The sequence below is a fragment of the Callithrix jacchus genome, chromosome 12, assembly GCF_049354715.1.
Source record: "Callithrix jacchus isolate 240 chromosome 12, calJac240_pri, whole genome shotgun sequence".
Taxonomy (NCBI): Eukaryota; Metazoa; Chordata; class Mammalia; order Primates; family Cebidae; genus Callithrix; species Callithrix jacchus.
The window spans coordinates 86,165,848-86,193,380 of NC_133513.1; the positions used below are offsets into that span (position 1 = coordinate 86,165,848).

The 27,533-nt window shown below is 45.2% G+C and overlaps 1 protein-coding gene across 4 annotated transcripts in view; it reads right to left on the reverse strand.

Annotated features, from left to right (window-relative positions):
* MYOF (myoferlin) overlaps positions 1 to 27,533 on the reverse strand; it is a 188,578-nt gene that overhangs the window by 128,700 nt on the left and 32,345 nt on the right. For all 4 annotated transcript variants that reach the window (XM_002756412.7, XM_009009984.5, XM_078346062.1 and 1 more), the window contains exons 4-5: positions 8,324 to 8,432; positions 3,302 to 3,389 (exon numbers count right to left, since the gene is read on the reverse strand). In XM_002756412.7, coding sequence (XP_002756458.3) covers positions 3,302 to 3,389; positions 8,324 to 8,432 — 197 coding nt within the window. The remainder of the gene's footprint in view (positions 1 to 3,301; positions 3,390 to 8,323; positions 8,433 to 27,533) is intronic.

The following is a 27,533-nucleotide window of genomic DNA, read 5'->3' on the forward strand; positions in this document are numbered from 1 at the left end:
AACAATTTGAAAATCACCAAGTGTTGTTACCCAGCTGAACTACGATTCCAGTTATCTGGAATTGTTTTTATAATAATAATAGTGACTACCATTAATGCAGCTATTACTGTGTGCCAGGCACTGGGCTAAATACTTTATGTTAAAGGTGCTGCAATTATCCTTGCTTTCCAGTAAAGAAAGCTGAGATTCAGAGAAGTGACTTATCCAAGGTCCTAAGGCCAGTTAAGAATAGACACAGAATCCAGTGTAGGCCAGGCTGACCCAAAGCCCTTGCTTTTATCTATAATGTTATATCTTTGAGATTAAAAAGAACCTTGTCACCAAACCTGAACCAAAAGTTTCTGGAGGGCAGGAACTGTGTCTTAAAACACTCTTCATCCCCAGTGCTACAGCATCTGGTAATGGCACTCAAGAAACCCAGCAAGCCAGGCATGCTGGCTCACGCCTGTAATCCCAGCACTTTGGGAGGCTGAGGCAGGAGGATCACTTGAGGTCAGGAGTTTGAGGCCAGCCTGGTCAACACGGTGAAACCCTGTCTCTACTAAAAACACAAAAATTAGCCTGGCATGGTGGCGGTGGTTGCAGTAAACCGAGATCACGTCATTGTACTCCAGCCTGGGCAACAAGCAATATTCCATCTCAAATAAAATAATATAAAAATAAACCCAGCAAGCAATGTTCTGACTCCATAAATACTAATAAATGGTGTGGCACTGACCTCTTCAAGTTTACTCTTTTTACTTGAATGAACCACAGTGTTCTTTTTTCCCTAAAGGCCTGGCAGAAAGGGTAACACAAGAGAACCCATTTAATATTTGGCTCTTGGAATGGAATAAACATAATGAAATTGTCTTTTATCTGCCAGTGTACTGGGTTGAATACTGTTCCTCCAAATTCATGTCCACTGGAACCTCAGAATGTGATCTTACTCGGAAATAAGGTTTCTGTACAGTTAAGATAAGGTTACAAGCCTTAAGCGAAGGTTAGAACTCACCCTAATCCAGAGTGACTTTATCTTAACTTGATTTGGGTGGGTCCCCATCCAGTGACCAGTGCCTTATAAGAAATTTAGACACAGACACACAGAGAGGGGTCGGGTGTGGTGACTCACACCTATAATCCGAGCACATTGGGAGGACAAGGCGGGCAGATCACTTAAGGTCAGGAATTCGAGACCAGCCTGGTCAACGCGGTAAAACCCCGTCTCTACTAAAAATACAAAAATTAGCCAAGCATGGTGGCAGGCGCCTGTAATCCCAGCTACTCGGGAGGCTGAGGCATGAGAACTGCTTGAACCCAGGAGGCAGAGGTTGCAGTGAACCGATACTGCACACCACTGCACTCCAGCCTGGGAGACAGAGTGAGATTAGTCTCAAAAACAAACAAACAAAACGATGCATAGAGAGGAGAACAACAGGTAAAAACAGACACATAGGAGGATCCTTGATCCATGCAGGATCTATATCCTGGCGGGGAAAAAGGCAACAAAGACACCAAGACGCACAGGTAGATCACCATTTGACAGCAGTGTCAGAGACTAGAGTGAGGCGTCTACAAGCCACAGATGCCAAGGAAGGCTGGCAACCAATGGAAGCCAGGAGAAAGGCTGAGTGGCTCCAGAAGGACCAACCCTGCTGACACGTTGACTTTTTAGACTTCTGATGTCCAGAACTGTGAGAGAATACGTTTCTGCTGCTTAAGCCACCCAGTTTGTGGTAGTTTAGTACAACAGCCCTAGGAAACTACCAAACCTCCTAAGGTCCAGCTTAGGAGAAACAGTAGTGTGAAGAAAGATGCCCTGATCTTTGAAATTCAGAGGCTACTTTAGATAGTCCATCATTTAGGGCTGCCTTGTGCTGGCCAGAAAGCACCTAGTACTCTTCCCACACAGATACAAATGCTAGTGACAACAGTCATAAGCAGAGGAGGTCCCAGGGAAATGGGCAGGACCACTCAGTTCAGAACCTGGTGGTGTTATTGGTTCTGGCCTGTGTCCTCTATGTTTTGTGAGTTTCTTTTTGTCATCACTGCTGTGGAAGCAAAGGGAGTCATGGATGTTCTTGAGCCACGGCAGCGCCCCTGCAGGGCTCAGTGTCCAAGGCCAAGTAGCATGCTCAGGGTGCCACTTGGAAGAGGGTCACGGGGAGAGTACACTGCTGATGTGCTGGGGCCATGTCAGTCTTGTCGCCAAGAGGAAGCCAGCTAACCCTCCCTGGAAACCCCAAACTACTTGGTCAAAAATGGGTCAAAACATTCATCATGGGTGCATAAGCAGGGGCAGGGGCTGGGGTCAGGCTGAGCAAGATGAGAAGTCAGGCGGGAACCGGCAGGGCAGGCAGGGAGGTGCCGCTGTGGTGCAGAGTGGACCCTCGGGCGGCCGGAGAGCCGAGTTCTGAACCGAGTGAAGCAAGAAGACAGGCCCCAAGGAGCCACCTCAGGAACAAGTGCCAGGACTTCCTCTCAGGAGGGAGAATTTCAAGGAAGCAGGTGAATGTGGTGAGAGGAGGGGAGCCTCTCACCACCCTTGGGTAACAGATGGGGCAGTTGGTCATGCACCTTAGGTCTAAGGAAGGGACAGAGACACCTTTAGCATCACATCACCCTGGGGAAACACTGAGAGTGGGTCAGACTCAGCTGCATGAGAGTCTGATTGTCTTGCAGGTGCTCCCTCCCTGAACCCCCAGCCCCAACCCCACCTAGAGTGGCACCTGATGGCCCTGAATGACTGGCAGCCCATGTCAGAGACCAAGGACGATACAGGTTATGCTGAAGAGAAGCAATTGCTTAGAGGACTGGGGGCTATTTGGGGACCAGACATTTGAGAACCAGATGGGGCCGGGGTTATGGGAGAGAGAGAAGGAGGCTCCAATCGAAAGCCATGCCCATGAGTCTGACACTGAGAGCACAGCCCGGTGGTCACACCTTTGGGAGGTGAGGAGACATATGGAGGAGAGCAGAGGGGACATTCCTTGAGCCAAACAGCCTGGGGACACTGTATGGGGTGGAAGCCACAAACTTGAAGCAAAGCCATGGGACATTCAGTTGGAGCCCGTGTGTGCTTTTTGTGCTTACCGTGAAGTTGTTCAGTAAAAGACTGGTTTGCTCTTCCCCTCTACCTTCAACGGATTGTGTAAACAAATGCAATGTCCCAATTCAGGCAGCCCCACCTGCCTCGCGGGGCCTGTCTGGATGGGCAGGGAGCTACGGGCTGGTGAATTCACGGCCGGCTCTCTCCAGACACTCTCCTGTGTGTCTTTAGCCTCCGCTGGAGGTGGCTGGGCTGTCAGAAGGGTCAGCTTACCTCCCATGCCTGGCACGCTGGGCCCACTTGGGTCATTTGGATGTGGAGTAGAAGGCGGATCATAGCCGATCACCAAGTCAATGGTGGCCTGGGTAGAAATAATTTGTTGCAAATATTATCAATGCAGGGCACCAGCATGTTATAGACTCAATGCAAGCGACTTTAGCAGGAGCCAAAGTCTTGGAAAGGTGAGAGAGAGGGAATAGGAAAGCAAGACTAGAAAGCAAGACTCACGCTCTACTGTTCCTATACGCCCACTGAGATCCAAGGCCGGGTGGGGAAGGAGCTCCCTTTCACAGGTTGCCAAGTGTATCTTTGCTAAGGGGCCACCTCATCAATAGAGTAAAGTTGTGACAAGCGGATGCGAACTTGTCATATACCTCCATCCTAGACTGGAGATGGCCTCCCATCCTCCCATCCTCCCATCACAGAATCACAATTACAGAGGCTCACTGTAAATGATTAATTTATTTGGTTGCTCATTGCTTATTTCATTATTAATTGCTGAGATTTACTTTCATACTTCTCTTTAAAGAAGAATTTTAGGGCCGGGCACGGTGGCTCATGCCTGTAATCCCAACACTTTAGGAGACTGAAGTGGGTAGATCACCTGAGGTCAGGAGTTCGAGACCAGTCTGGCCAGCATGGCAAAACCCTGTCTCTACTAAAAATACAAAAATTAGCCGGGCATGGTGGCGGGCGCCTGCAATCCCAGCTACCCAGAGGCTGAGGCAGGAGAACTGCTTGAACCCAAGGGGGTGGAAGTTGCAGTGAGCTGAGATGGTGCCGGGAACAATGGCTCACTCATAATCCCAGCAACTTGGGAGGCCAAGGTGGGTGGATCACGAGGTCAGGAGTTTGAGACCAGCCTGGCCAACACACTGAAACCCCATCTCTACAAAAAAATACAAAAATTGGCTAGATCGGGTGGCAGGTGCCTGTAATCCCAGCTACTCAAGAGGCTAAGGCAGGAAAATCGCTTGAACCCGGGAGGTGGAGGTTGCAGTGAGCAGAGATCGCACCACTGTGCTCCAGCCTGGGCGACAGAGTTAGAAAAAAAAAAAGTGGCTAATGAAACAAGTATATAAAATTGTGATTCATAAAATAGGATTAAAAAAAAAGCAGAATTGAATCTGGCTAAAGAGGAAACAAATACGCAAACCATTAAGTTAAATATAATTGCCATTCCTCTTGCATAATCTAGGCTCCAAAATGCCTAGAGCCAAACCAAAAGGGAAACTGAAAACGTGATGTAGCTTTCACCAACAAGGAAGCTTGTTGTAGGTCTCACCAACAAGGAAGAAACATACTAGTTCCTTACAAGAGATAAAGTTATTCCTACTTGTAAGAGTGGAGATAAATTTCTCATGTGGAACATTATTTTAGGGCAGAGTTTGATGTACAGTACTTTTTAATCTCTTGAACCCACAAAATTTCAAAAAATTTGCTATTTTTTGAAATAAGGATGGTACATACATACACACAGGTGCACACACACGCAGGGTGACCAGATAAAATATAGGACATCATAAAGGACATACGTATACTGAGAAATTATTTATTGTTTATATAAATTTTATTTTATTTTAATTTGAGACAGAGTATCGCTTTGTCATCCAGGCTGGAGCACAGTGGCGCGATCTTGGCTCACTGCTGGGATCTTGGCTCACTGCAGCCTCCACCTCCTGGATTCCAGCAATTCTCCTGCTTCAGCCTCCTGGGTATCTAGGATTACAGGCATGCGCCACCATGCCTGGCTAATTTTTTCTTTTTCTTTTCATATATAGCTTTTGTCCCTCTAGAGAACCCTGACTAATACAGCCCTCAATCTTTACTGTCCCTCACCAACCTTTGCCTGCGGTATGCCCTTTCCCTGCAGGGAAAATGGCATATTTTTTTTTTTTAGTAGAGATGGGGTTTCACCATGTTGGCCAGGCTGGTCTCAAACTCTTGACCTCAGGTGATCTGCCTGCCTCAGCCTCCCAAAGTGCTGGGATTACAGGCATGAGCCACCATGCCCAGCCTGTTTATATGAATGTATTTATTTATATTTTTTAAGGCAGAGGCTCGCACTGTTACCTGGACTGGAGTGCAGTGGCTCGATCTTGGCTCACTGCAACCTCCACCTCCCGGGTTCAAGCAATTCTCCTGCTTCAGCCTCCCAAGTAGCTGGGATTACAGGTGCCTGCCACCATGCCCAGTTACTTTTTAAAATATTTTTAGTAGAGATGAGGTTTTACTATGTTGGCCAGGCTGGTCTCAAACTCCTGACCTCATGATCCATCTGCCTTGGCCTCCCAAAGTGCTGGGATTACAGGCATGAGCCACCATGCCTAGCCTGTTTATGTGAATTGAAATGCACATTCTATACTTCCATTTGCCACTTTTCCTACATCTGGTAAACACATGCACACACACACACACACACACACACACACACACACAGAGTGCACTGCCCTATGTTTTTCCATTTGTCTGTTCATCATTGAAGACTTCCTCATAGACTGGTACACCTGTGACTTGGAACTACTGCTCTGGAAGACACTGAACAGGATAAGGAATATGTCCCCAGCCATTTTCACAGCACACAAAGAATCGTTAAGAGCAGCATCTCACAGCCAAACGCAGGGAGTGCTGAAGGGCTTAGTTGCTAGACTTAATCTAAGAATCAAACTTTTCTAACCCAAAAGAACACACAGACGGCCATCCCCTGGATCTGTGGATTTCATGCTGTGTTCTAGTAACCTGGGGATTCCCAGAGGTGCTCCAGAGACCCCCAGAAGAGTAAATCATAGGGGGCAAGGCTTGAGGCCCTTTACTTTCCTTACTCCATGGTATGGTTTTGATGTTTGTTGCCTCCAAATCTCAATCTCATGTGGAAATGTGACCACCAGTAGTAAATGTAGGCCCTAGTGGGAGGTGTTTGGGTCATAGGGGTGGATCCCTCATGAAGGGCTTGGTGCCATCCTTGCAGTAATGAATGAGTTCTCACCCTATTAGTTACCACAAGGTCTGGTTATTAAAAGGGGTCTGGCTGCTTCCCCCTCTTCTCTCTTGCTCCCTTTCTCACTATATGTTATGCCTGCTTCCTTTCCACCTTCCACCCATGAGTAAAAGCTTCCTGAGGCCTCACCAGAAGCCAAGCAGATGTTGGTGCCATGCTTGTACAGCCTGCAGAACTGACAGCCAAATAAACCTCTTTTCTTTGTAAATTACCCAGCCTCAGGTATTCTTTTATAGCAGTGCCAAATGGACTAACATGCTCCATTGAATCACAACAGTTCTGCCATTCGAGGAGTCTACATATGCTTTCTTCTGTGCTTAAAAAAAGAAGGCAGAAAAATCACTGACTTATATCACCTTTCCTGAGCATCATTTCTCTCAGCTAGGTTTTGGGTAAACAGATGACAGTCAATATTCTGAATGTGTGTTTTGATTAGAATGCTGATTTGTGGCAAACCTCTAAGTTTTAGAGACCAGACCAGCAAAACTGCCATTCTCTCACATGGCTGTTGAGAAGCCAAGCTTTGCCTACAGGATTCCATCTTTTAGTGTAAAATATTCTCCCTTTGCCCAGGCTCCCAAGAAACATTGGTTGATTGGAAAATGAAGGGGTTGGAAGTTATGGGCCAAGCATGGTACCGTTACAAGTGCTTCTTATTAATTATATGAAATCTGGGACTTGTGACACTTGAGTCATTCTTTTTAAAAGCACATGTACTTGAGTAAGAGTATTCTGGTCTTGCATCAGACAATATCAAGATGTACTTACTGAGAGAGGCCGTGACCTGAAAACATCCAGCACCCAATGTAATAATAAAGATTAGGAGGCCGGGCATGGTGGCACATACCTGTAACACAGCACTTTGGGAGGTTGAGGCGGGTGAATCACCTGAGGTCAGGAGTTCGAGACCAGCCTAACCAACATGGTAAAACTCTGTCTCTGCTAAAAATATAAAAATTAACTGAGCATGGTGGCATGTGCCTATAATCCCAGCTACTCTGGTTGGTGAGGTAGGAGAATCATTTGAACCCAGGAGGCAGAGGTTGCAGTGAGCTGAGATCATCGCACCACTGCACTCCGGCCTGGGTGATGGAATGAGACACCATCTCAAAAAAAAAAAAAAGGATTATGATATTGCCATCTTGATATTCCAAGGTTATATCCTTCTACAGAATGTTTCAGAGTATCTGATATACAGAATTATATCTAACCACACAAATGTTCACACCCACATGGCTAAGCACAGAGCTACACCCAGAGGGGGTCACCCTTACTCTATAGAATTCTGTCATAGATAATCAAACCTACGTAATTTCCTAGTTCTGTGATGGAGAGCATAAAATAAGGTCCATGTCATTTACAAACAGACCCAGATTCTTATTTAAAGCACACACACTTGAGAAAGATCACCAGAAAAATCTCAAAACCAGATTTTTTTGTGTGTGTAGTTAGCTAATTGGCACTTTATACCTTTTTTTCTTTACTTTTTTTTCCCCTGATGTCACCAACTGGTTCTGACAATTTAAACCTCCTTCCTTCCTTCCTTCCTTCCTTCCTTCCTTCCTTCCTTCCTTCCTTCCTTCCTTCCTTTCCTTCCTTTCCTTCCTTTCCTTCCTTCTCTCCTTCTCTCCTTCTCTCTTTCTCTCTTTCTTTCTTTTGTGAGATGGAATTTCACTCTTGTAGCCCAGGCTGGAGTGCAACAGCGTGATCTCGGCTCACTGCAACCTCTGTCTCCCAGGTTCAAGTGATTCTCTTGCCTCAGCCTCCTGAGTAGCTGGGATTACAGATGCCCACAACCACACCCAACTAATATTTGTATTTTTAGTAGGGAAGGAATTTCACCATGTTAGCCAGGCTGGCCTCAAACTCCTGACCTCAGCTGATCCACGAACCTTGGACTCCCAAAGTGCTGGGATTACAGGCAGGAGCCAGAACGCCCGGCCTTAGAGCTTTTTCTTAATGAACTTTTGCTCAATCATCTCACTTCAAAGCCATTCAATGAGAGAGAAAACACTCACCCCAGTATCCTGCCCCCTTTCATTTAGCAGGGAGATCAACTTGTATGGCAGGGATCTGCTCTGGTCACCAATCAGGTCCTTCAAGACTACAGTGGCCGTGCCAATTAATCTGCAGAGAAAACAGGAAAGCACATAGCAGCCTAAGTAGGAGATAGGCTTCCATTTCTTCAGGACCTCCCAACCCCTACCTCTTCATCTGTTATCGTTATAGTCACCCCTAATAAGATGTGAGCCATTCTGCTTTTAGCCTCTCAGGGTATTTTTGGCAGTAAATATATCTCCCATCACTTCTCCATAACAAGAGTCAAACTCTAGTGCCTATGAAATTTCTTTTCTTTTTTTTTTTTTTTGAGACAGAGTCTTGCTGTGTCACCAAGTCTGGAGGGGAGTGGGGCCATCTCCACTCACTGCAGCCTCCACTTCCTGGGTACAAGTGATTCTCCTGCCTCAGGCTCCCAATTAGCTGGGATTAAAGGCATCCACCACCACGCTCAGCTAATTTTTGTGTTTTTAGTAGAGATGGGGTTTCGACATGTTGGCCAGGCTGGTGGTCTCAAACTCCTGACCTCAGGTGATCTGCCCACTTCAGCTTCCCAAAGTGCTGGGATTATAGGCGTGAGCCACCACTCTCAGCCAGAAATTTCAACAGTCATCAATGAGACAGAGGGGAGAGAGGTAAAGACTGAATTGAGCAGCCGGACACAGTGGCTCATGCCTGTAATCCCAGCACTTTGGGAGGCTGAGGTGGAAGGATTAATTGAGTCCAGGAGTTTGAGACCAGCTTGGGAAAGATGATGAGACCCCCATCTCTACAAAGAATTAAAAAATTAACCAGGTGTGATGGTGCACACCTGTAATCCCAGCTACATGGAAGAAGAAGGTGGGAAGCTCACTTGAACCCTTCCATTTTGCTTTGTTTTTTGTTTTTTTTTTTTGAGATGGAGTCTTGTTCTGTCACCCAGGCTTGAATGCTGTGGTGTGATCTCGGCTCACTGCAACCTCTGCCTCCCAGGTTCAAGCAATTCTCCTGTCTCAGCCTCTAGAGTAGCTGGGATTAGAGGGCGCATGCCACCATGCCTGGCTAATTTTTGAATTTTTAGTAGAGACAGGGTTTCACCATGTTGGCCACAATGGTCTCAAACTCCTGACCTCGTGATGTGTCTGCCTCGGTTTCCCAAAGTGCTGGGATTACAGGCGCAAGCCACCGTGCCCGACTCCCAATTTATTGTTTTAAGAAAAAAATAGTAACAATAGATTGTGATTTTTGTAACATGTAAAAGTTAAATGTATGATAGCAACAGGAAAAACAAGCAAAACGGGAGAAAATTCCCACCAATTCTCGGCATTGACTGGGAGAACTAATTTCTGTATTGACCAAAAAGGGCTGAAAAGTTCACTCTAATCCCTCTGGAAGCAAAAATTTTCTTTGCCATTGCCAACTACAGATTCTTTTTTTTGAGATAGAGTCTTGCTCTGTCACCCTGGCTACAGTACAGAGGCCCAGTCTTAACTTACCGCAACCTCTGCCTCACGGGTTCAAGTGATTCTCCTGCCTCAGCCTCCCAAGTAGCTGGGATTACAGGCATGTGCCACCACACCGGGCTAATTTTTTGTATTTTTCGTAGAGACAGGATTTCGCCATGTTGGCCAGGCTGGTCTCAAACTCCTGACCTCAAGTGATCCGCCCACCTCAGCCTCCCAAAGTACAATGATTATAGGCATGAGCCACTGTGCCTGTTCCCAACTACAAAGTCTGCTTGTGATATTAGAAGGGATGAGAGTCCATCACAGTTGTTGAGCATCTTGTGTGGTGTTTTGTACAAAAAGTGCACTCTTCCGAGACACCATGTACAAAGGGCTTCTATCATTGGGTAAATTGGTTGAAACAGTATTATAGCAATTTCCTGGTCTTGTGCAATATATATATTCATAGAAAGTGAAGGCACTTATTAATATTGCCAAGTCACTGAATTTGGCAGAGCCTGGCTTTAAAATCTAGTCCTATTTCTTTTTTGTTTTTTGTTTTTTTGAGACGGAGTCTTGCTCTGTCTCCCAGGCTGGAGTCAGTGGCACAATCTCCACCCACTGCAACCTCTGCCTCCTGAGTTTGAGCAATTCTCTGCCTCAGCCTCCCAAGTAGCTGGAATTATAGGCTGGCCACCACGCCTGGCCAGTTTTTATATTTTTAGTAGAGATGGGGTTTCACTATCTTGACCAGGATGGTCTTGAACTCCTGACCTCGTGATCCACTCTCCTTGGCCTCCCAAAGTGCTGGGATTACAGGTGTGAACCACCTCACCTGGCCAATCTAGTCCTATTTCTGAAGACTGAATTGGGGAGAATAATACAGATACTGCTAACATCTGTTACTTCAAAAATGATGCACCCATGTTGCCATGTGGGGTCCCCAGAGCACCTCTGAGAAACAACTTTTACCGGTTGGACGTCTAAATGAGATGAAAGATGTGGAAACAAACTGGACTTCATTCCTTACAATTCCATAATTCATAGACTAACCCTAGGGCTAAGACAGCAACACTGCACACTTGAACATGTACTGATTTGCTTCTGCTAAAGTCAAAATGACCCGAGTCTCTGTCATCAATAAATAAATCTTAGAACAAACAGTGCAGCATGCTGGGACAATGCTGAAGTAGAAAGATGACCAGCCTGGGGTTGGACCAGCATTTCTCAACCTCAGCACTACTGACATTTTAAACGTGTTAATTTTTTTTTTTTTAATGGGAGGCTCTACTGTTCAGCTAGATGCCATCTGTGATCATCAAAAACTTCGAGGCACATTGCCAATTATTCCCTGGAGGGCAAAACTGCCCCAAGTTGAAAAGAACCCTTGTTCTAATCCTAACTCTGTGTCCCAACTTTCTTGAAGTACTTGGCTAAGTCATCCAACTCTTCATTATTTGCAAACAAGTGGATTGAAGGAAAAAATTTCTCAAATGCTTTCCAGCTCTAACTGTCTGCTACTAAGCTTGTATATATGATGCTTTCTACATATGTCTACTGGAAACTATCTAATGTTAAATATTTCTTTTCTGGCCAGGTACAGTAGCTCACATCTGTCATTTCAGCACTTTGAGAAGCTGAGGTAGGAGGATCACTTGAGCCCAAGGAGTTCCAGAGCAGCCTGGGCACACACAAAAAATTAAAAGTTAGCTGGGTGTGGTAGCTCACACCAGTAGCCCCAGCCACTTGGGAGGCTGAGTGAGTTGTGAATATACCACTGCACTCCAGCCTGGGAGACAGAGCAGGACCCTGTCTCAAAAAAAAAAAAAAAAAATTATTTTCTCTTTTTTTATAAAGTCCTGCTCTCTAATTTAGGGGAAAGAAAAAGTCTCCTAGAACATGTCCATGTTAGACTATCCAGAATGCTAGGCAGGGTTTCTACCTTCAAGGAGATTGTCTTACAATGTCATGAATCAAACTAGAATTCACAAAGTGTCAGGAGAGAAGGTTAGGCCAATAACAGAAAGGTGGGATGCAATGCAAGCTACATAAGAACAGGTTAACCAGAAAGAACAGGCTTGCCTAAAACACAAAGCCTGTCTGCTGACCTTTTATGGCCTTGAATGGTTTTACCACCTCCATTCTGACCCACTATCTGCTAGTTTCCCTTCCCCCAGAGAGGGTAGTAACAGATCACTGACCAGGGATGGAATAAAATAACAGAAACCAATTATAAAGGCTAACCTCAATTATTTCTTTTAGAAACCTTTAGTTCCATATCCTATTTGGAAAGAAAAATTGACTTTCTCCTAAAAGTCTGATGCTTTTGTAGGGGGGACACATAAAAGAAAACTAGAATTTCTATTCTTTTTTTTCTGAAGTAAGGATAGTGTGTTTAGATGAAGGCCTGGGAAGACTTTAATCCCAAAGATAGTTTTTGTTTTGTTTTGTTTTTGAGACAGAATCTCACTCTGTCGCCCAGGCTAGAGTGCAGTGGTGCAACTCGGCTCACTGCAACCTCCACCTCTTGGATTCAAGCAATTCTCCTGCCTCAGCCTCCCGAGTAGCTGGAATTACAGGCACCTGCCACTGCGCCTGGCTAATTTTTTTGTCTTTTTAGTAGATATGGGGTTTTACCATCTTGGACAGGCTGGTCTTGAACTCCTCACCTTGTGATCCACCCGCCTCAGCCTCCCAAAGTGCTGGAATTCCAGAGGTGAGCCACTGGACTGGGCCAAATCCCAAAGATATTTTTACAACGAGGTTGAGTTCAGGAAAAATTCAAACATAACTTCTAGGAGTTTTCATTGTGAATTGAAGAAAATATGCCCCATGAGTAAGTCTGAGCTCTGCAGTGACTCCCAGAGCACTCCTGGCCTGGCCTATTTTCTATAACGTTGCCTGGATACAAAATACTAGAAAAACTGGCAAAAACTGGGAAGTGATGACTTGGCCTCTTACACAGGGGATAAAAACAGTGCGGTCTGACCATAAGCCAATTTCCTTTAAAGGAGGCGACACTGAACCAAGAGCCCTTTTTCCTTTTTGTTACTAATGCTATAAAAATCCTAGAATATTATACTGTGACAGTGATGGGGAAGCTTTCCTCTATATTTTCATGGAAAAGTAAGTCTCCCCTATGAACTCCACCCAACACTAAAACAGAAGAAGCACCGTCTCAAAAAGAAATTTTATAGTCAAAGAATCTCAGCGTCCTCTGGCCTTCAGCATTCCTTGTGGAATTAATAAACTGCAGATGTCTTCAAAGTGAAGAAAAACCAGTCATGCTCCTTTGTTATAGAGTTTGGAAGCGAGTCTCTATGTGACATCAAATATTAAGCAATGGGAGTAACTACCTAAAATGAGATGTTATGATTGGGGGAATAAAGGAGGTGAAGTGTAAACCAGTCAGCTTGCAAGTGTTGGTTAAGAGCTGCTTAAACTGTTTTTTTTTTTCTTTTTAAAATAGTATAGTTTGTTTACAAAAGCAAAATGGAAAATGTTCTCCCCTTTAGCATGGGCGAATGCCTCTGGAGTGAGTAAGGGCTTTGCTGGCTGACTCCTAATCAGGGGAGCTCACATATACCAAGTTGTTCCTCTCTGCGGCAGAGACACAGCCCACATGATTTCTGGAGAAGTAACTTGGAAATTCCTTCATGAAGGAAGGAAAAAATGTGTTGGAGGCTGAGAAATAAATCACATGTTGTACTGTTTCTGCCTCTAGAGATCGCGGCACCGTCTCAACTTCCTGACCTCTGAGCTGGGACAGCAATCCCTAACTGGACTGGGGACAAACATGATTCCAAACTGCTCTCAGGTCCCTTGTAGGAAACCTAAAAAGCCTGTGACCTCCCCACTCTTAAAGCAGTGGGCTCTCAGCTGGTGGTAGCTTATCATTTTGGCAGGCCTATGGCCCTGAGGTTCCAAGGCTAGGCCCGGTCTCCCCTCCCCCACACTTCTCCCTCTCCTGGGCCAATATCCACCAAGCTCCTGCCCTGGTTCCAAGCCAAAAGGCAGAAAAACCAAGCATGCCTCTTGTGAACCAGACTGGTAGGAGAGGCCGTGTCAGCTGACACAGGGTCTCTGCTTGGCCAAACTCGAGTGGCGCCTTCTCCTAGGCCTGTGCATGCTTCCTCATGAAATCCTGTGGTAGCAAAGAATCCTACTCAGTTTGGCAAACAACCCCCATCCTTGAGATCTGATCACCCTCCATATCTGATCGGGTTTATCATTCTCTGCCATCCCCCAGGGGATGTCCTCAGCAAGAATCTCTTTAGGTGGGGTTAGCCAGAATCCCCCTGACCGTGTCATTGCCTCTTAGGAATTTTCCAGCCACTGACCTTGGCTCTCAATTCCTACTTGCCAGTGCTGTATCTGAGTTGCAGCCCATCTCTCTTCCCTCCCAAGAGTCTCCGTTGACCTAACTCAGGGGGTCCCTTGATCTAATTCAGTCCTGAATGAAGCCTTCCTGACCATACTGTACCAGGCATCACTGAGTAATTCTTTCTGAACACAGCCGTGGCAGCAGCTCATATCACAGGAAGCCCTTGCTAAGGTAAAATCCCCCCAAAGGGCTGCGTCTCGGTTCACCTGGCACTTGCCCTTGCCCGCCCACCCTCACTCGGCCTCCATATCGTCTCCCAAAACATTTCTCGGAATATGCTTCCCTGGACATCTCTCACAACGGTGTTTGCAGATTCCCAGGACCCTGAGTCCAACTTTTTCCTTTAAGTAATTCTTATACCCAGATAGTCCCGGAAACAATGGTCTAGACAAGTGACTCCCAATGGCTGTTGGAGGAAAGCGGAGGAGGTGGACAGCTGGCGGGGAAGGCAGCAGACAATGCGGGTTCTAGGGAGACGGGGACATGGGTGGTTTTAAAAACATTCAGCATGGGAATCCAGGCTACATTTGAGAAACAGGCATCGAAATCCAATTATTTAATCGAATAAACTGTAGCAGACAAAACTTCACGAAAACCTCCTGCAGGCCTAGTGACCTGCGCTCTCCCCAGGAATTTCCGCTCCTGACTCCAGGCCAGGATTTCCAGAGAACCTTGCAGCTCTTACTGTTCATTGAAAGGGGGTGTGGCTTTTTAAAAGGTAGAAACAAGAGAACGATCCAAGATGGCCGATCGCTAACATCCCGGGATTGCAGCTCTCAGGGAAGGCGCGGAGAACTAGAGGACGCCACACTTTCAGACAAAGTCTGGTCGCTCACGGAGCAGAAGATCCCCCAGTGGTGGAAACACACGAGTCGCCAGTGCGACTCTCGTGGTCGGCGCAGCGGTTCCGCCGGCACCTCGGCGCGGCAGCGCTCGGCGCAGAGTAAACGGGTCCGGTTCCCCTTCTGACCGAGGTTTGGAGCCCGGGGAAGGCAGAGTCATCTACTATGGAAACAAGAAGGAAGCCAGACAGGAGAATCCTGGGCAGAAAAGCACCATCAGTTTTAACGCCGCTGCTCTGGCCCTGGGAACTAACAACCTGGACGTCCACTCAAGAGACCTAATCAGAAAGTTGGTAACCTCAAAGAGGACAGGAGGATAAATTTACAATGACGGGAAGAAACCAGTGTAAAAAAGCTGAGAATACTCAAAGTCAGAACGCCTCTCCCTCTAAAGATGATCACAGTTCCACATCAACAATGGAACAAGGCTTGATGGGGAACGAGCGCATCCCAATGACAGAATCACTCTTCAAGGAATGGATAATAACAAACTTCGGTGAGTTAAAAGAACATGTTGTAGCCCAACGTAAAGAAACTAGGAACTTTGAAAAAAGGTTTGATGAAATCCTATTGAGAATAGACAACTTAGAGAGGAGTATGAGTGAATTAATGGAACTGAAGAATACAATACAGGAACTCCGAGAAGTATGCACAGGTTTAAACACTTGAATTGTTCAAGCAGAAGAAGGGATATCAGAGGTCAAAGTCCAACTTAATGAAATAAAACGTGAAGAAAAGATTAGAGAAAAAAGGATAAAAAGGAATGAGCAAAGTCTCCAAGAAATGTGGGACTATGTGAAAAGACCAAATTTACGTTTGATAGTTGTACCTGAATGCGACGGAGAGAATGAATCCAAGCTGGAAAATACCCTTCAGGATATTATTCAGGAAAATTTTCCTAAACTAGCAAAGCAGGTCAATATTCAACCCCAGGTAATACAGAGAACACCACAAAGATATTCCTCAAGAAGAGCAACCCCAAGGCACATAATCGTTAGATTCACCAGGGTTGAAATGAAGGAGAGGATACTAAGGGCAGCCAGAGAGAAAGGTCGGATAACCCACAAAGGCAAGCCTATCAGACTTACAGCAGATCTCTCGGCAGAAACTCTACAGGCCAGAAGAGAGTGGGGGCCAATATTCAACATCCTCAAAGAACAGAACCTCCAGCCCAGAATTTCATATCCAGCCAAACTAAGCTTCACAACTGAAGGAAAAATAAGATCTTTTATGAACAAGCAAGAACTCAGAGATTTTATTACCACCAGGCCTGCTTTACAAGAGCTTCTGAAAGAAGCATTACACACAGAAAGAAACAACCAGTATTAGCCTTTCTAAAAATACACCAAAAAGTAAAGAGCACCAACATAAAGAAGAATTTACACCAACAAATGGATAAAACAGCCAGTCAACATCAAATGGCAGTAACCCTAAATTTAAATTGACTAAATTCCCAATCAAAAGACACAGCCAAAACCCAACGGCATTTTACATCCAGACCTGTTTCACATGCAAGGATACACAAAGACTCAAAACAAAGGGATAGAGAAAGATTTACCAACCAAATGGAGAGCAAAAATAAATAATAAATAAATAAAAAGCAGGAGTTGCAATTCTTGTATTGGATAAAATAGATTTTAAAGCAACAAAGATATAGTGGTAAAAGGATCAATGCAACAAGAGCTAACGATCCTAACACCCAGATACTAGACTTAGATTCAATGAGACAGAAAATTAATAAGGATATCAAGGACTCGAACTCAGATCCAGAACAAGTAAACTTAATAAATATTTATAGAGCTCTCCACTTCAAATACACAAAATATACATTCTTGTCAATACCACATCACACGTACTCATAGTTTAAATGAAACATTGATTGGCCATTATTAATACCCAATTTTTTTCAAAATAAAGCAATATTTCCATTTACTCTCCCTCTTTCTCTTCCTCTTTCTTCCTCTCCTTTACTTATTTTTTTTTTTTTCTTTCCTTCTCTCAAAAAAAAAAAAGAAATCAACTTGAAAACCTCTAGATCCAGGTCGGCAATGTCTCTTTCATTGCTTGATTTCCTTTCTTCCCTTCCTTCCCTCCCTCCCTCCCCGCTTCCTCCCTTCCTTCCTTCCTTCATCCCTTCCTTCCTCCCTACCGTCCTTCTTCCCTTCCTTCCTGCCTTCCTCCCCCCCCCCCAAAAAAAAAGTAGAAACACCGGTCCTCAACCGCAATTCCCAAACCTGCTCATCCAAGTCTCTCCTCTATTTTTTGCTCATTCCATGCCCTGGTTTTGGAATCAATGATATCGCCTGAAGGCTGTGGCTGGATCTGCACGATCTACTGTGCTCTTTTCCCCAGCTCTTCCCATCTCTGCCACTCTGGCCACAACTGTATCACTCTAACTTCCTCAAAGGGTTGAGTGGAAGCCCAGGTCTCCTCACCAAAACCCTCCTGGTCAGTGAGGCATTGAGGCCAGAGTCTGGCTGTGAGCAGCAGGCTAACTTCTCTGGCATGGAGGAGATGCTGAATATTATTTCTTGAATAAATGATGGTCACCTGCTATTTTGTTATTATCACCTGACCAATTCTGTGCCTGCCTGCTCTGATGGTTCAGTGGAGTTAAGATGCTTTGTCTCTAGCTAATTCCTTCAACCATTAGAATCAAAGTAGTAGTTTTTTCACCCATCCATCCATTTATTCACTCATTCATGCACTTGAACCTTAGAAGATAAGGAGGAACAGCTTTGCCTAATGACTAGGAATGTGGAGGCAGGCAGACCTGACTAATTCAGGCTCAGGCTGTGTACAGGTTAACTTCCCCCAGCTTCAGTTTCCTAATCTGTAAAATAAGGATAATGACAGCTCCTACTTAATGGTATTGTTGCAGGGATTAAAAGGATATGGCAAGTGCTTAACAGTCACCTTGCATTATTATTTCAGACACTATGCTAGAAAAAGGGATGTATAAAAAGCATATGAAGACAGGGCTTTTGGCTAGTACTTGGCCATAAAAGCTGCTCTGAATCAGCAGGGGTCTGGGCAGGTGGGCATGATTGAATAGATAAGAACCCTTTGTAACTACCCACATCCATTTCTATGTAATCACTGTACAAAGTTCTTGAAAGGCTGGGCGCGGTGGCTCACGCCTGTAATCCTGGCACTTTGGGAGGCCAAGACGGGTGGATCACGAAGTCAGGAAATCGAGACCATCCTGGCCAACATGGTGAAACTTGTCTCTACTAAAATACAAAAAATTAGCCAGACATGGTGGCATGTGTCTGTAGTCCCAGCTACTTGGGAGGCTGAGGCAGGGGAATTGCTTGAACCCGAAAGGTGGAGGTTGCAGTGAGCCGAGATCACACCATTGCACTCCAGCCTGAGCAACAAGAGCGAAACTCTGTCTCAAAAAAAAAAAAAAAAAAAAAGTTATTGAAACCAGTTCTTTATCTTACCTACATCAAACAGCCTTTCCCCACCCTCAATACTACATATACCACAAATTCTTTTGGGAAACAATTTTTCTTTTCAGAGTTAGACCAGAGGTAAGTGTCAGCTGCAGCTGAACTCTCATAAAATCCAATTTGGTGGAATCTGAATGAAGTTTGTAAACTTCATAACCCATTATAAAAGATCTGCCTAAACAAACCCTTATACAACAACCCTATCTAAACCAGCACCCACTCAGCCCTCACCCTGCTGTTTTCTCTCCTTTATTTTCTTTGTATCACTTATCACCATCTGTTATGTCATATGTGTATTTATTGATTATTTGTTTCCTCTACTCAAACGTTAGCTCCATCAAAGGTATGGAGTACCCCCAGTGTCTAGAGCTGTGTCTGACACATAGCTGGCATTAGTAAATATTTGAGGCATGAATAAATTAGCTGATACATCATTGAAGATAGTCCAACGACCCTGCAAATTATTTACAGGTTGTAAATCTGCCTCTCCAAAGAGATCACCTACCAAAGAGTCATCAGAAGATAATTACAGCTCTTGCTTTTATGAGATGCCTTTCCCTTTCAGCCTCTCTGGGTATCTTTCTCCAGGGCTATGGCCCATTCTTCTTTAATCATTCTTATTCTTATTTAAAGATCTTAACAGATAACAGCAGGATTGCAGCAGCTACTTAATCTGCCTTCCCAAAAAGTGCAGGTCAGCCTCTCCCTGTATTGAGACAGCCAGCCCAAACCAGCTCAGTTCTTTTCACAGTGTCGCTGCTCTAATACAGAACTAGAAGAAATCAGAACTGAGAGTTCTGCTCCACAGTAACATCTGCTTCTGGATTAGATTTTCCAACAGCCTGAGAAGCTACTCCAGTGAGAAAGTCCTGCTTCAGTCCATGGGCTATCTAATCCTTCCTCAGCAACCAACCCCAGAAGAAGAAAGACCACCTTCTCCCTCTGTCTCATTTACATGGGGCAAGGTCGGAAGTGCATCTTATAACTAGGAGAAAGAAAAGGATTAAAAGCTTAAAGACAAGGTATTGCATATAGTAGGAAATGAAAAACTTCTTATAAGCGATACCACACTTTGCCCTACCAAGTTAATTTCATTCCAAACCACAGTCTTTCTGTTTTCTCTAATTTAAAACAAGCTTTGGTATGCTGGGCACAGTGCCTCACGCCTGTAATGCCAGCACTTTGGGAGGCCGAGGTGGGTGGATCATTTGAGGTCAGAAGTTCGAGACCAGCCTGGCCAAAATGATGAAACCCCGCCTCTACTAAAAATACAAAAACTAGTCGGGCATGGCGGCGGGCGCCGGTAGTTGCAGCTACTTGGGAGGCTGAGGCAGGAGCATTGCTTGAACCCAGGAGACGGAGGTTGCAGTGAGCGCCATTGCACTCCAGCCTAGGCGACAGAGCAAGACTCTGTCTCAAACACACACACACGGAGTTAGAACATTTCTTTTCTTTTCTTTCTTTTTTTTTTGGACACACAGTCTCCCTCTGTCACCCAGGCTGGAGTGTAATGGTTCAATTTTGGCTCACTGCAAGCTTCCCCTCTTGGGTACAAGTGATTCTCCTGCCTCAGCCACCAGAGTAGCTCAGATTACAGGCGCCTGCCATAACACCCAACTAATTTTTGTATTTTTAGTAGAGATGGGGTTTCACTTAAAAAGTGCTGGGATTACAGGCATGAGCCACCGTGCTTGGTAGGGAGTTAGTACAATTCACAATGTAAGCGAGGTCTTTTCCTTTTTCTAAGTCTATAGCTTCTAGAACCACCTCTCACTTTCAAGTTTTAGCACCCTGGCCCTCAGCCTGAACCCGTACACACACACACACACACACACACACACACACACACACACCTTGGAAGGTCTGGGCTCTGTGTAAGAGGATTTTAACATACCTAGATAAAATCCATGTGCTTCCACTTAAAGAACTGAGTGACCCTACACAATTTAAGGAATCTCTTTCAGCCACATTTTTCTCATCTGTGAGTTGAAGATAAGACTGTCTGACTCATAGTTGTTATAAAGATTAAATGCAATTATATGTGAAATAGTTTTAGCATAGTCCCTGACACACAATAAGAAAAAAAAATTAGCTATTTTGTTGTTCATCAGGAAACTGAAGTAATTTTCCCCTCTTAATTATATCACAGTCGCCCTATATATACTATTTATTGAGGAAGTATCACAGTCCCCATTATAAAGATTAAGAAACTTGCCAAGAGTCACCCAACCAACAAGAAGCAAAACCAAAATTCTAACTAATCTCATGATCGCACAGCTGGCCACATGCCCACACGTCTTTTGCGAGAGCTGGAATAAATTTACTTCTAGGTATATTGTTAGGCTTTTTGTTATCTTCTTACGACACAGCAAAACAGACCCCTTGCTGGGGATTTATATTCAGAAACTGTTTCTAACTTTGTTCTGCATGTGTGTGGGAGTATATGTAATGGTGGTTTTGCATGCACAAGTACATATATTTGGAGAGCAGAAAGAATACTAGAAATGCAATTTTTAGAGAGATAATTATTGTAAGGCCGGTTGCATAGCTGGGAGGCCGGACACACCCATCTCTGCACTCAGCGCCTGACTCTGCACCTCAACCGCACCAGGCTCTGCACTCGACACTTAGCTCTGCCGCATGGCTCCTCTGGAAAGCTCCGGCTAAGGCAACCCTGGCTGGCTCTCCCACTGGAAAACCCGCCCAACAACCCACCAACCAATGGCGGCGCGCCCCGTCCCAATCCCCCTCCTCTGGAGCCAATCAGAGCACCCAGCTGTTGCTCATTCCTCACAGCCATAACCCCGCCCAGGGAAGTCAGCGAGACTTCTCTGGCCCCCTTTCCCTGGACCGTTGAACCTCGCCCAGGAGCCGATTAAATTTCTTTATTTCAATAACTAGCCTCAGTTGCCTCATTCAAACCTTACACTTATGGTCACTTTATTTCAGTTATTGTAATTTTCATCTCTAGCCATTCAAGTTAAATTTTTAAATCATCTTTCATGTTTCTACTAACATGCTCAAGAAATCTTCCCCCTTCTTGAATCTATAGAATAGAATTCTAATACTCAGCAGGGCATGGTGACTCATGCCCATAATCCCAGCACTTTGGGAAGCAGAGGCAGGCAGACTACATGAGGCCAGGAGTTCAAGACCAGCCTGGCCAACATGGTGAAACCCTGTCTCTACTAAAAATACAGAAATTAGCTGGGCATGGTGGCACATGACTGTAATCCCAGCTGGTCCAGAGGCTGAGGTAGGAGAATCACTTGAACCTAGAGGTGGAGGTTGTAGTAAGCTGAGATTGTGCCACTGCACTCTAGCCTGGGCAACAGAGTGAGACCCTGTCTCACAAACACACAAATAATTTTTTTAAAAGAATTATAATACTTGTTTTACTGTCCATGTCTACTAATGATTGTGTGCCATTTCTGGGTCAGTTTCTACTGATTGTTTTCTCTCTACATTACGGAGGCCAAATACTTCCCTATGAATTACAAGGTGTTTTCCCTTGTTGGTATGAACATAAGCTCTTCTCAGCCCTGCTTCAGGTAGTTTCCTCACTCGGTACTCAGCTGAAGATTCAAGGGGACTTTCTACAAGTCTCTGAAGTGCTCTCTCTATTTCTCCTCTCTTCTCTAGTCTTCCTTCTCTCTCTCTCTCTCTCTGTTTCTCTCTCTCTCTCTGTTTCTCTGTGTGTGTGTGTGTGTGTGTTTGTGTGTGTCTCCTCTTGAACCACTAGTAACCTTGGCATCTCTAGACTCCCACCTGCATCTTTCCAACTCTGGGATACAACAAGGATCTGCCTGGGTTCCCTTTCCTTGCATCGCAGCCTGGAAACAAGTCCCTTAGGCATTAAGCTGGGCACTCACAGGGCTCACCTCATTGATCTCCCATCTCTTAGAGATCAGTGTTCTGTGCCAGCAAAGCCCAACATCTGAAGACGACTGTTGCACATATTTTGTTTTAGTTGTGCCAGGTGGAGGGTAAATCTGGTCCCCTAGCATAACGAAACTTCCAAACTACAGTCAATTTAAGAGTGAGAATTTTGAGGCCTGGAGAGGGTAAGTAACTCGCCCAGGCCACACACTAGTAGAGCTGGGTCTCTAATCAGCTTCTGCCTGGCTCCAGAATTCCAGCTTTCAACTACCATGCTCTGCTGCCTTCCTGTGAGCTTTGTCTTGAGTTCCACATCTCTCTATAAAGGGACATGAGCTTTGTGAGAGGGGTTTGTTTCTCTTGTGTTCTGACCCCTTTGTATCCAGACCCCTTTGCAGCTTAAACCCAAGTTGGAACTAGAGAGCTGTTCCAGAGAGCTGAGGTGGACAGATTCCATATCGATGGCCCATTACCAGTGAGCTGACATGACAGCTGCAAGGTGCTTTGTAAATGGTCAATGTCATCGATGTAGGAGCATCATAAACTCACTTGTTCACTCATTCATCCAACAAACATTTATTTAGAGCCTACTGTATGCCAGGCGCTGTGCTAAATGCTGGTGTCACGGTGTTGAACAAGAATGACATGAAGCTTACTATCCAGTAGGTAGAGAACAAATGAATAAGTAAATAGATAAGAACGTTTCAGATGGTGGTGAATGCTGAGCTACATATAGCAGGTGTGTGGACCAGCACATACCCTGAGTACTTGTCTAAAACACAATTCTAACATCTGTATGCTCAGGTAGACTCCTTTCCTGTTTTTATGCTCATTTGAGCTCCCTAATAAGAAGGGCTTTGAAGGAAATCAAATGGGGTCATAAGATGGAGAGTGACAGGGAGGGGCTGCTCTAGGTTGGATGATCAGAGATGGTGAGGCCCAGTGACAAGATTTTACATCTATTGCAGTTTGAAGGAAGGAGCATTCCACGAAAAGGGAAAAGCAAATGCAAAATTTCTATGTGGTACCTCTTTTTTCTCCTAAGCATGTGTGTGCACACATGCATACACACATACACACACATACACACAATCTGAAAACTTGTCAATATCTTTCATTTTTACATGTGCACGTTCTTGAGAATGGCACTTTTAGAAACTCAAGGGGAGGGCCAGGATGACAACAGATCAGGGTCCCAGCCTCAACCCCTCTGAGGCTCAAGTCTACTCTCTACTTCTCGAGGTCACTGCGAAGAGTCAATGAGATGCAATATAGTCTCTTCACATATCTTGTCCATTGCAGAATATCGTCATAAGTGACTTACTATTCAATAGTATAAAAATGCTTAAAATCTTTACCTAGGGTGGAGCTTAGGAAAGGTAGCAATACACTGATATTTAGAATTTAAAATGTTTTTTTTTTCATAATTAGGAAGAAAAACCACTTCTATTTCAGCAGAGATAATTGATCATTCTACCAACATTTTGTTTCCCATAGGTAGTCAGAGACTTTTGGTATAACATAAAAGTCAAGTATATAGGCCTGGATATAAATGAGCTGACTCTGACATACACCTGCTGTGTGACCTTGAGAAGGTCACTCAACCTCTCTGAGGAAAAGTAGGACCCATCATATGGGGTATGTGTGAGGATCAAGTAGGGCAATGAATGCAAAGGGCTGGGTGCCCTTGGCACATGCTAAGTCCTCATGAAGTGATAGTCATTGGCTGTCTGCAAAGGGAACTTTCATTCTTCAGCCTCTGGGAAAATCTTTCCCCTCTGACATTTCCTCTAAAAATAACATTTCATGTTCCTCCTGTGACCAAGAGGCTCCTCCTTTCTCACCCTCATTCCTTCTGAATGGCTGGTTGGAAGAAAAGAGTTCACACTGAAAAGGCCCACCCACTCCCAGTGCCTGAGGGATGTGGGGGGTGTTACCGCCCGCAGGCGCTGAAACCTGGGACTGCGTGGGTCTAGCTGTCTAGCCGGTGCGGGTGTGGGCACGGTGCACAGCTGACCCAGGCAGCTGGAAACTGTTTGCTAACAAGCCGGGGAGCAACAGATGCAAAGTGAGGGCTTGTGTTTGCACAGCCCATCTCCATGGCAACAGGAAAGTCAACAGGCAGGACATTCCTTAAGCTGTAGAAAACCCTTCGGGCCCCACCCTGCGCTTCAGGTGAGGGAAGCGGTCCCACCTTGAGCAATAAGCAGATCCTCAAAGGCCAGAACTTCAGTAGAAAAAGCCAAAAAGAGCCCGGCGCGGTGGCGCGTGCCTGTAGTCCCAGCTACTAGGGAGGCTGAGGCTGGAGGATCACTTGAGCCCAGGAGTTCTGGGCTGTAGCGCACTATGCCGATCGGGTGTCCGCACTTAGTTCGGCATCAATATGGTGACCTCCCGGGAGCAGGGGACCACCAGGTCGCATAAGGAGGAGTGAACCGGCCCAGGTCGGAAATGGAGCAGGTCAAAATTCGCGTGCTGATCAGTAGTGGGATCGTGCCTGTGAATAGCCACGGCACTCCAGCCTGGGCAACACAGCCAGACCCTGTCTCTTAAAAAAAAAAAAAAAAAAACCAAAAAGAAAATCTGGGCCCACAATACACAAATATTTTGAACAAACATACAGCTTATTCCCAGACTGTTAAAAAAAAAAAAAGTTTGTTTCTGAAATGTACAGGTAATTTGATCAAGGTGTGTGTATTGGTTAGTTGGTGGAAACTAAACCAATGATCATGATTCCCAGCTGAGGATGGGGAGGCACACTGCTTAGCAGAAGAGCAGAGGCGATGGAGGGGCAGGAAATCATGCCTTGTTCATTACAGAGCTGTCGCAGGGTTGGCCTTCCACTGCCAGACAATAAACTATGCGGTGGAAGCTGCAGGACAGAGAGATAATGTTCTCATTATTAATACAAAAACCTCCTCCAATGACCTGGCCATAGGGCCTAAAATTCCCATCTTGTTCACTCCTTCAAATAAGTCACTGATGGCCTTCAGTTCAAAAGTCAATGTTACCGGGAAATTATTAGCAGCTGTTATACCAACACTCGATTAATTTCTCAGAAAGAACCTTGAAGCAGGGCTTTGAAGGACTGAGCCACAGGACAGGTAAGTTTTGTACAGGAAAAAAATAGCAGTGTGCAGGGTGTGGCTCAGAGGGCAGGTCTCAGCAGGTATCACAGTGGGAGCCAGGAATCTTAAAGACACTGGGTGCCCAGCAAAAGTCAGGGGGATGGAAGATGGGAGGAGCGAAAGATTGAAAAAAAGTAATCAAGACCAGCTTCATAACTGGCCTAGAATTTACCTCTGTTATGCCTAAAAATTCTGGTCATCAGAGTAACCCTGTGCTCATTTGGTCTTTTTTTTTTTTTTTCCTCACTCTGTTATCAGGGCTGGATCACAGTGGTGTGATCTCAGTTCACTGCAATCTCTGCCTCCCAGGTTCCAGCAATTCTTGTGCCTCCGCCTCCCAAGTAGCTGGGATTACAGGTGTGCACCACCACACCCAGCTAATTTTTGTATTTTAGAAGAGACAGGGTTTTGCCATGATGACCAGGCCAGTCTTGAACTCAAATGATTAGCCTGCCTCGGCCTCCCAGAGTGCTGGCATTACGGGCATAAACCAGCACACCTGGACTCATTTGGTCTTTATACTCAGCAGGCATCATAACACCAAGTGTAACATAGCTCAGCATGACGCATGGAGCCCCTGAACCTTAGAAGGACCCTCTTAGAACAGGGCCTATTGTGTTTTCTTTGTTTACAATTATGCCTGTCATAGGCTCACAAAAATATGAAAATGTCCAGGTTCAGATGGACTGTACGTGAACTCTATCTCTAGAAATGCACACAAATGCCTGAAATGCGTGCCAGGGTGAGCCTTAGGGTGGAGGCTTGTCCTTTCCCATCACTGCTGTCCTCTGAGGGCTGCACTGTGTTTTCAGTCTGTTTACAATACATATATAATGGTCTCCCAGTATTGTTTTCCTGCTTTCTAACTGGTTCCTACCTCCAGTCTCTACACAAAAAGCCCGAGTGATCCTTTAAACGTATGTCAGATCATAAGCAAAACTTTTAACGGATTCCTATTCACTTAGGATGAAATCAAAAGCCCATGCCTTGGTCCACAAAGCTGCACACATTGTGGTCTCTCTGACCTCACCAACTTCCCACAGTCCCACCACTCCCTGTGCCCCAACCTGACCGGCCTCCTCACATTCTCCAGCACCCTAAGTGCACTCCTGCCTCAGGACCTTTGCACGTGCTCTTCCCTGCCTGAGATATTCTTCCTCCATACTCCTCAACCCTCCAGAGAACTGCATGGCTCAGTTCTTCATTATATTAGGTTGGTGCAAAACCACTTTTACTTTTGCAATTATATTTATGTCTCTGCTCACTTGTCACCTTATCACCACCTCAAATAAAACTGGATCTCCCTTCCTTGCTACCCTTGACTACTTTCCCTTTTCCTCTGATTTTCTTTTCTTTCTTTCTTTCTTTTTTGAGATAATGGAGTCTTGCTCTGTTTCCCAGGCTGGAGTGCAGTGGTGAGATCTCAGCTCACCACAACCTCTGCCTCCTGGACTCAGGCTATTCTCCTGCCTCAGCCTCCTGAGTAGCTGGCACTACAGGCACGCACCACCATGCCCAGCTTATTTTTGTATTTTTAGTAGAGGCAGGGTTTCATTATGTTGGCCAGACTGGTCTTGAACTCCTGACCTCATGATCCACCTGCCTCAGTCTCCCAGAGTGCTGGGATTACAGGCGTGAGTCACCGTGCCCCGCCCTGATTTACTATTCTTCATGGGATACAACAGTTTCTTCTTTAGCTTACATCACTTCATGGAACCTGACACATTATATACATATTTTTTAGTGTATTTGTTTATTTTATGACTTTCTCTAAGTATTGAAACTTTCAAGAAAGCAAGGACTTTAAACCATAGATGAGAGTTTTGAGGCCAGCGCATTGCCAGGTTAAAATAAATAAGGCACAAAATGAGGAAGGCCTCAACCAGGCTGGTGGCTGTGGGCCTGGGGAAGAAACACATACACAAGCACAGACTATGGAAAGGAAGAAAACATGAGATCTGGCGACAGACTGGATAAGATATAAGAAGGGGCCAGGCATGGTGGCTCACGCCTGTTATCCCAGCAGTTTGGGAGGCCAAGGCAGGAGGTCACCTGAGG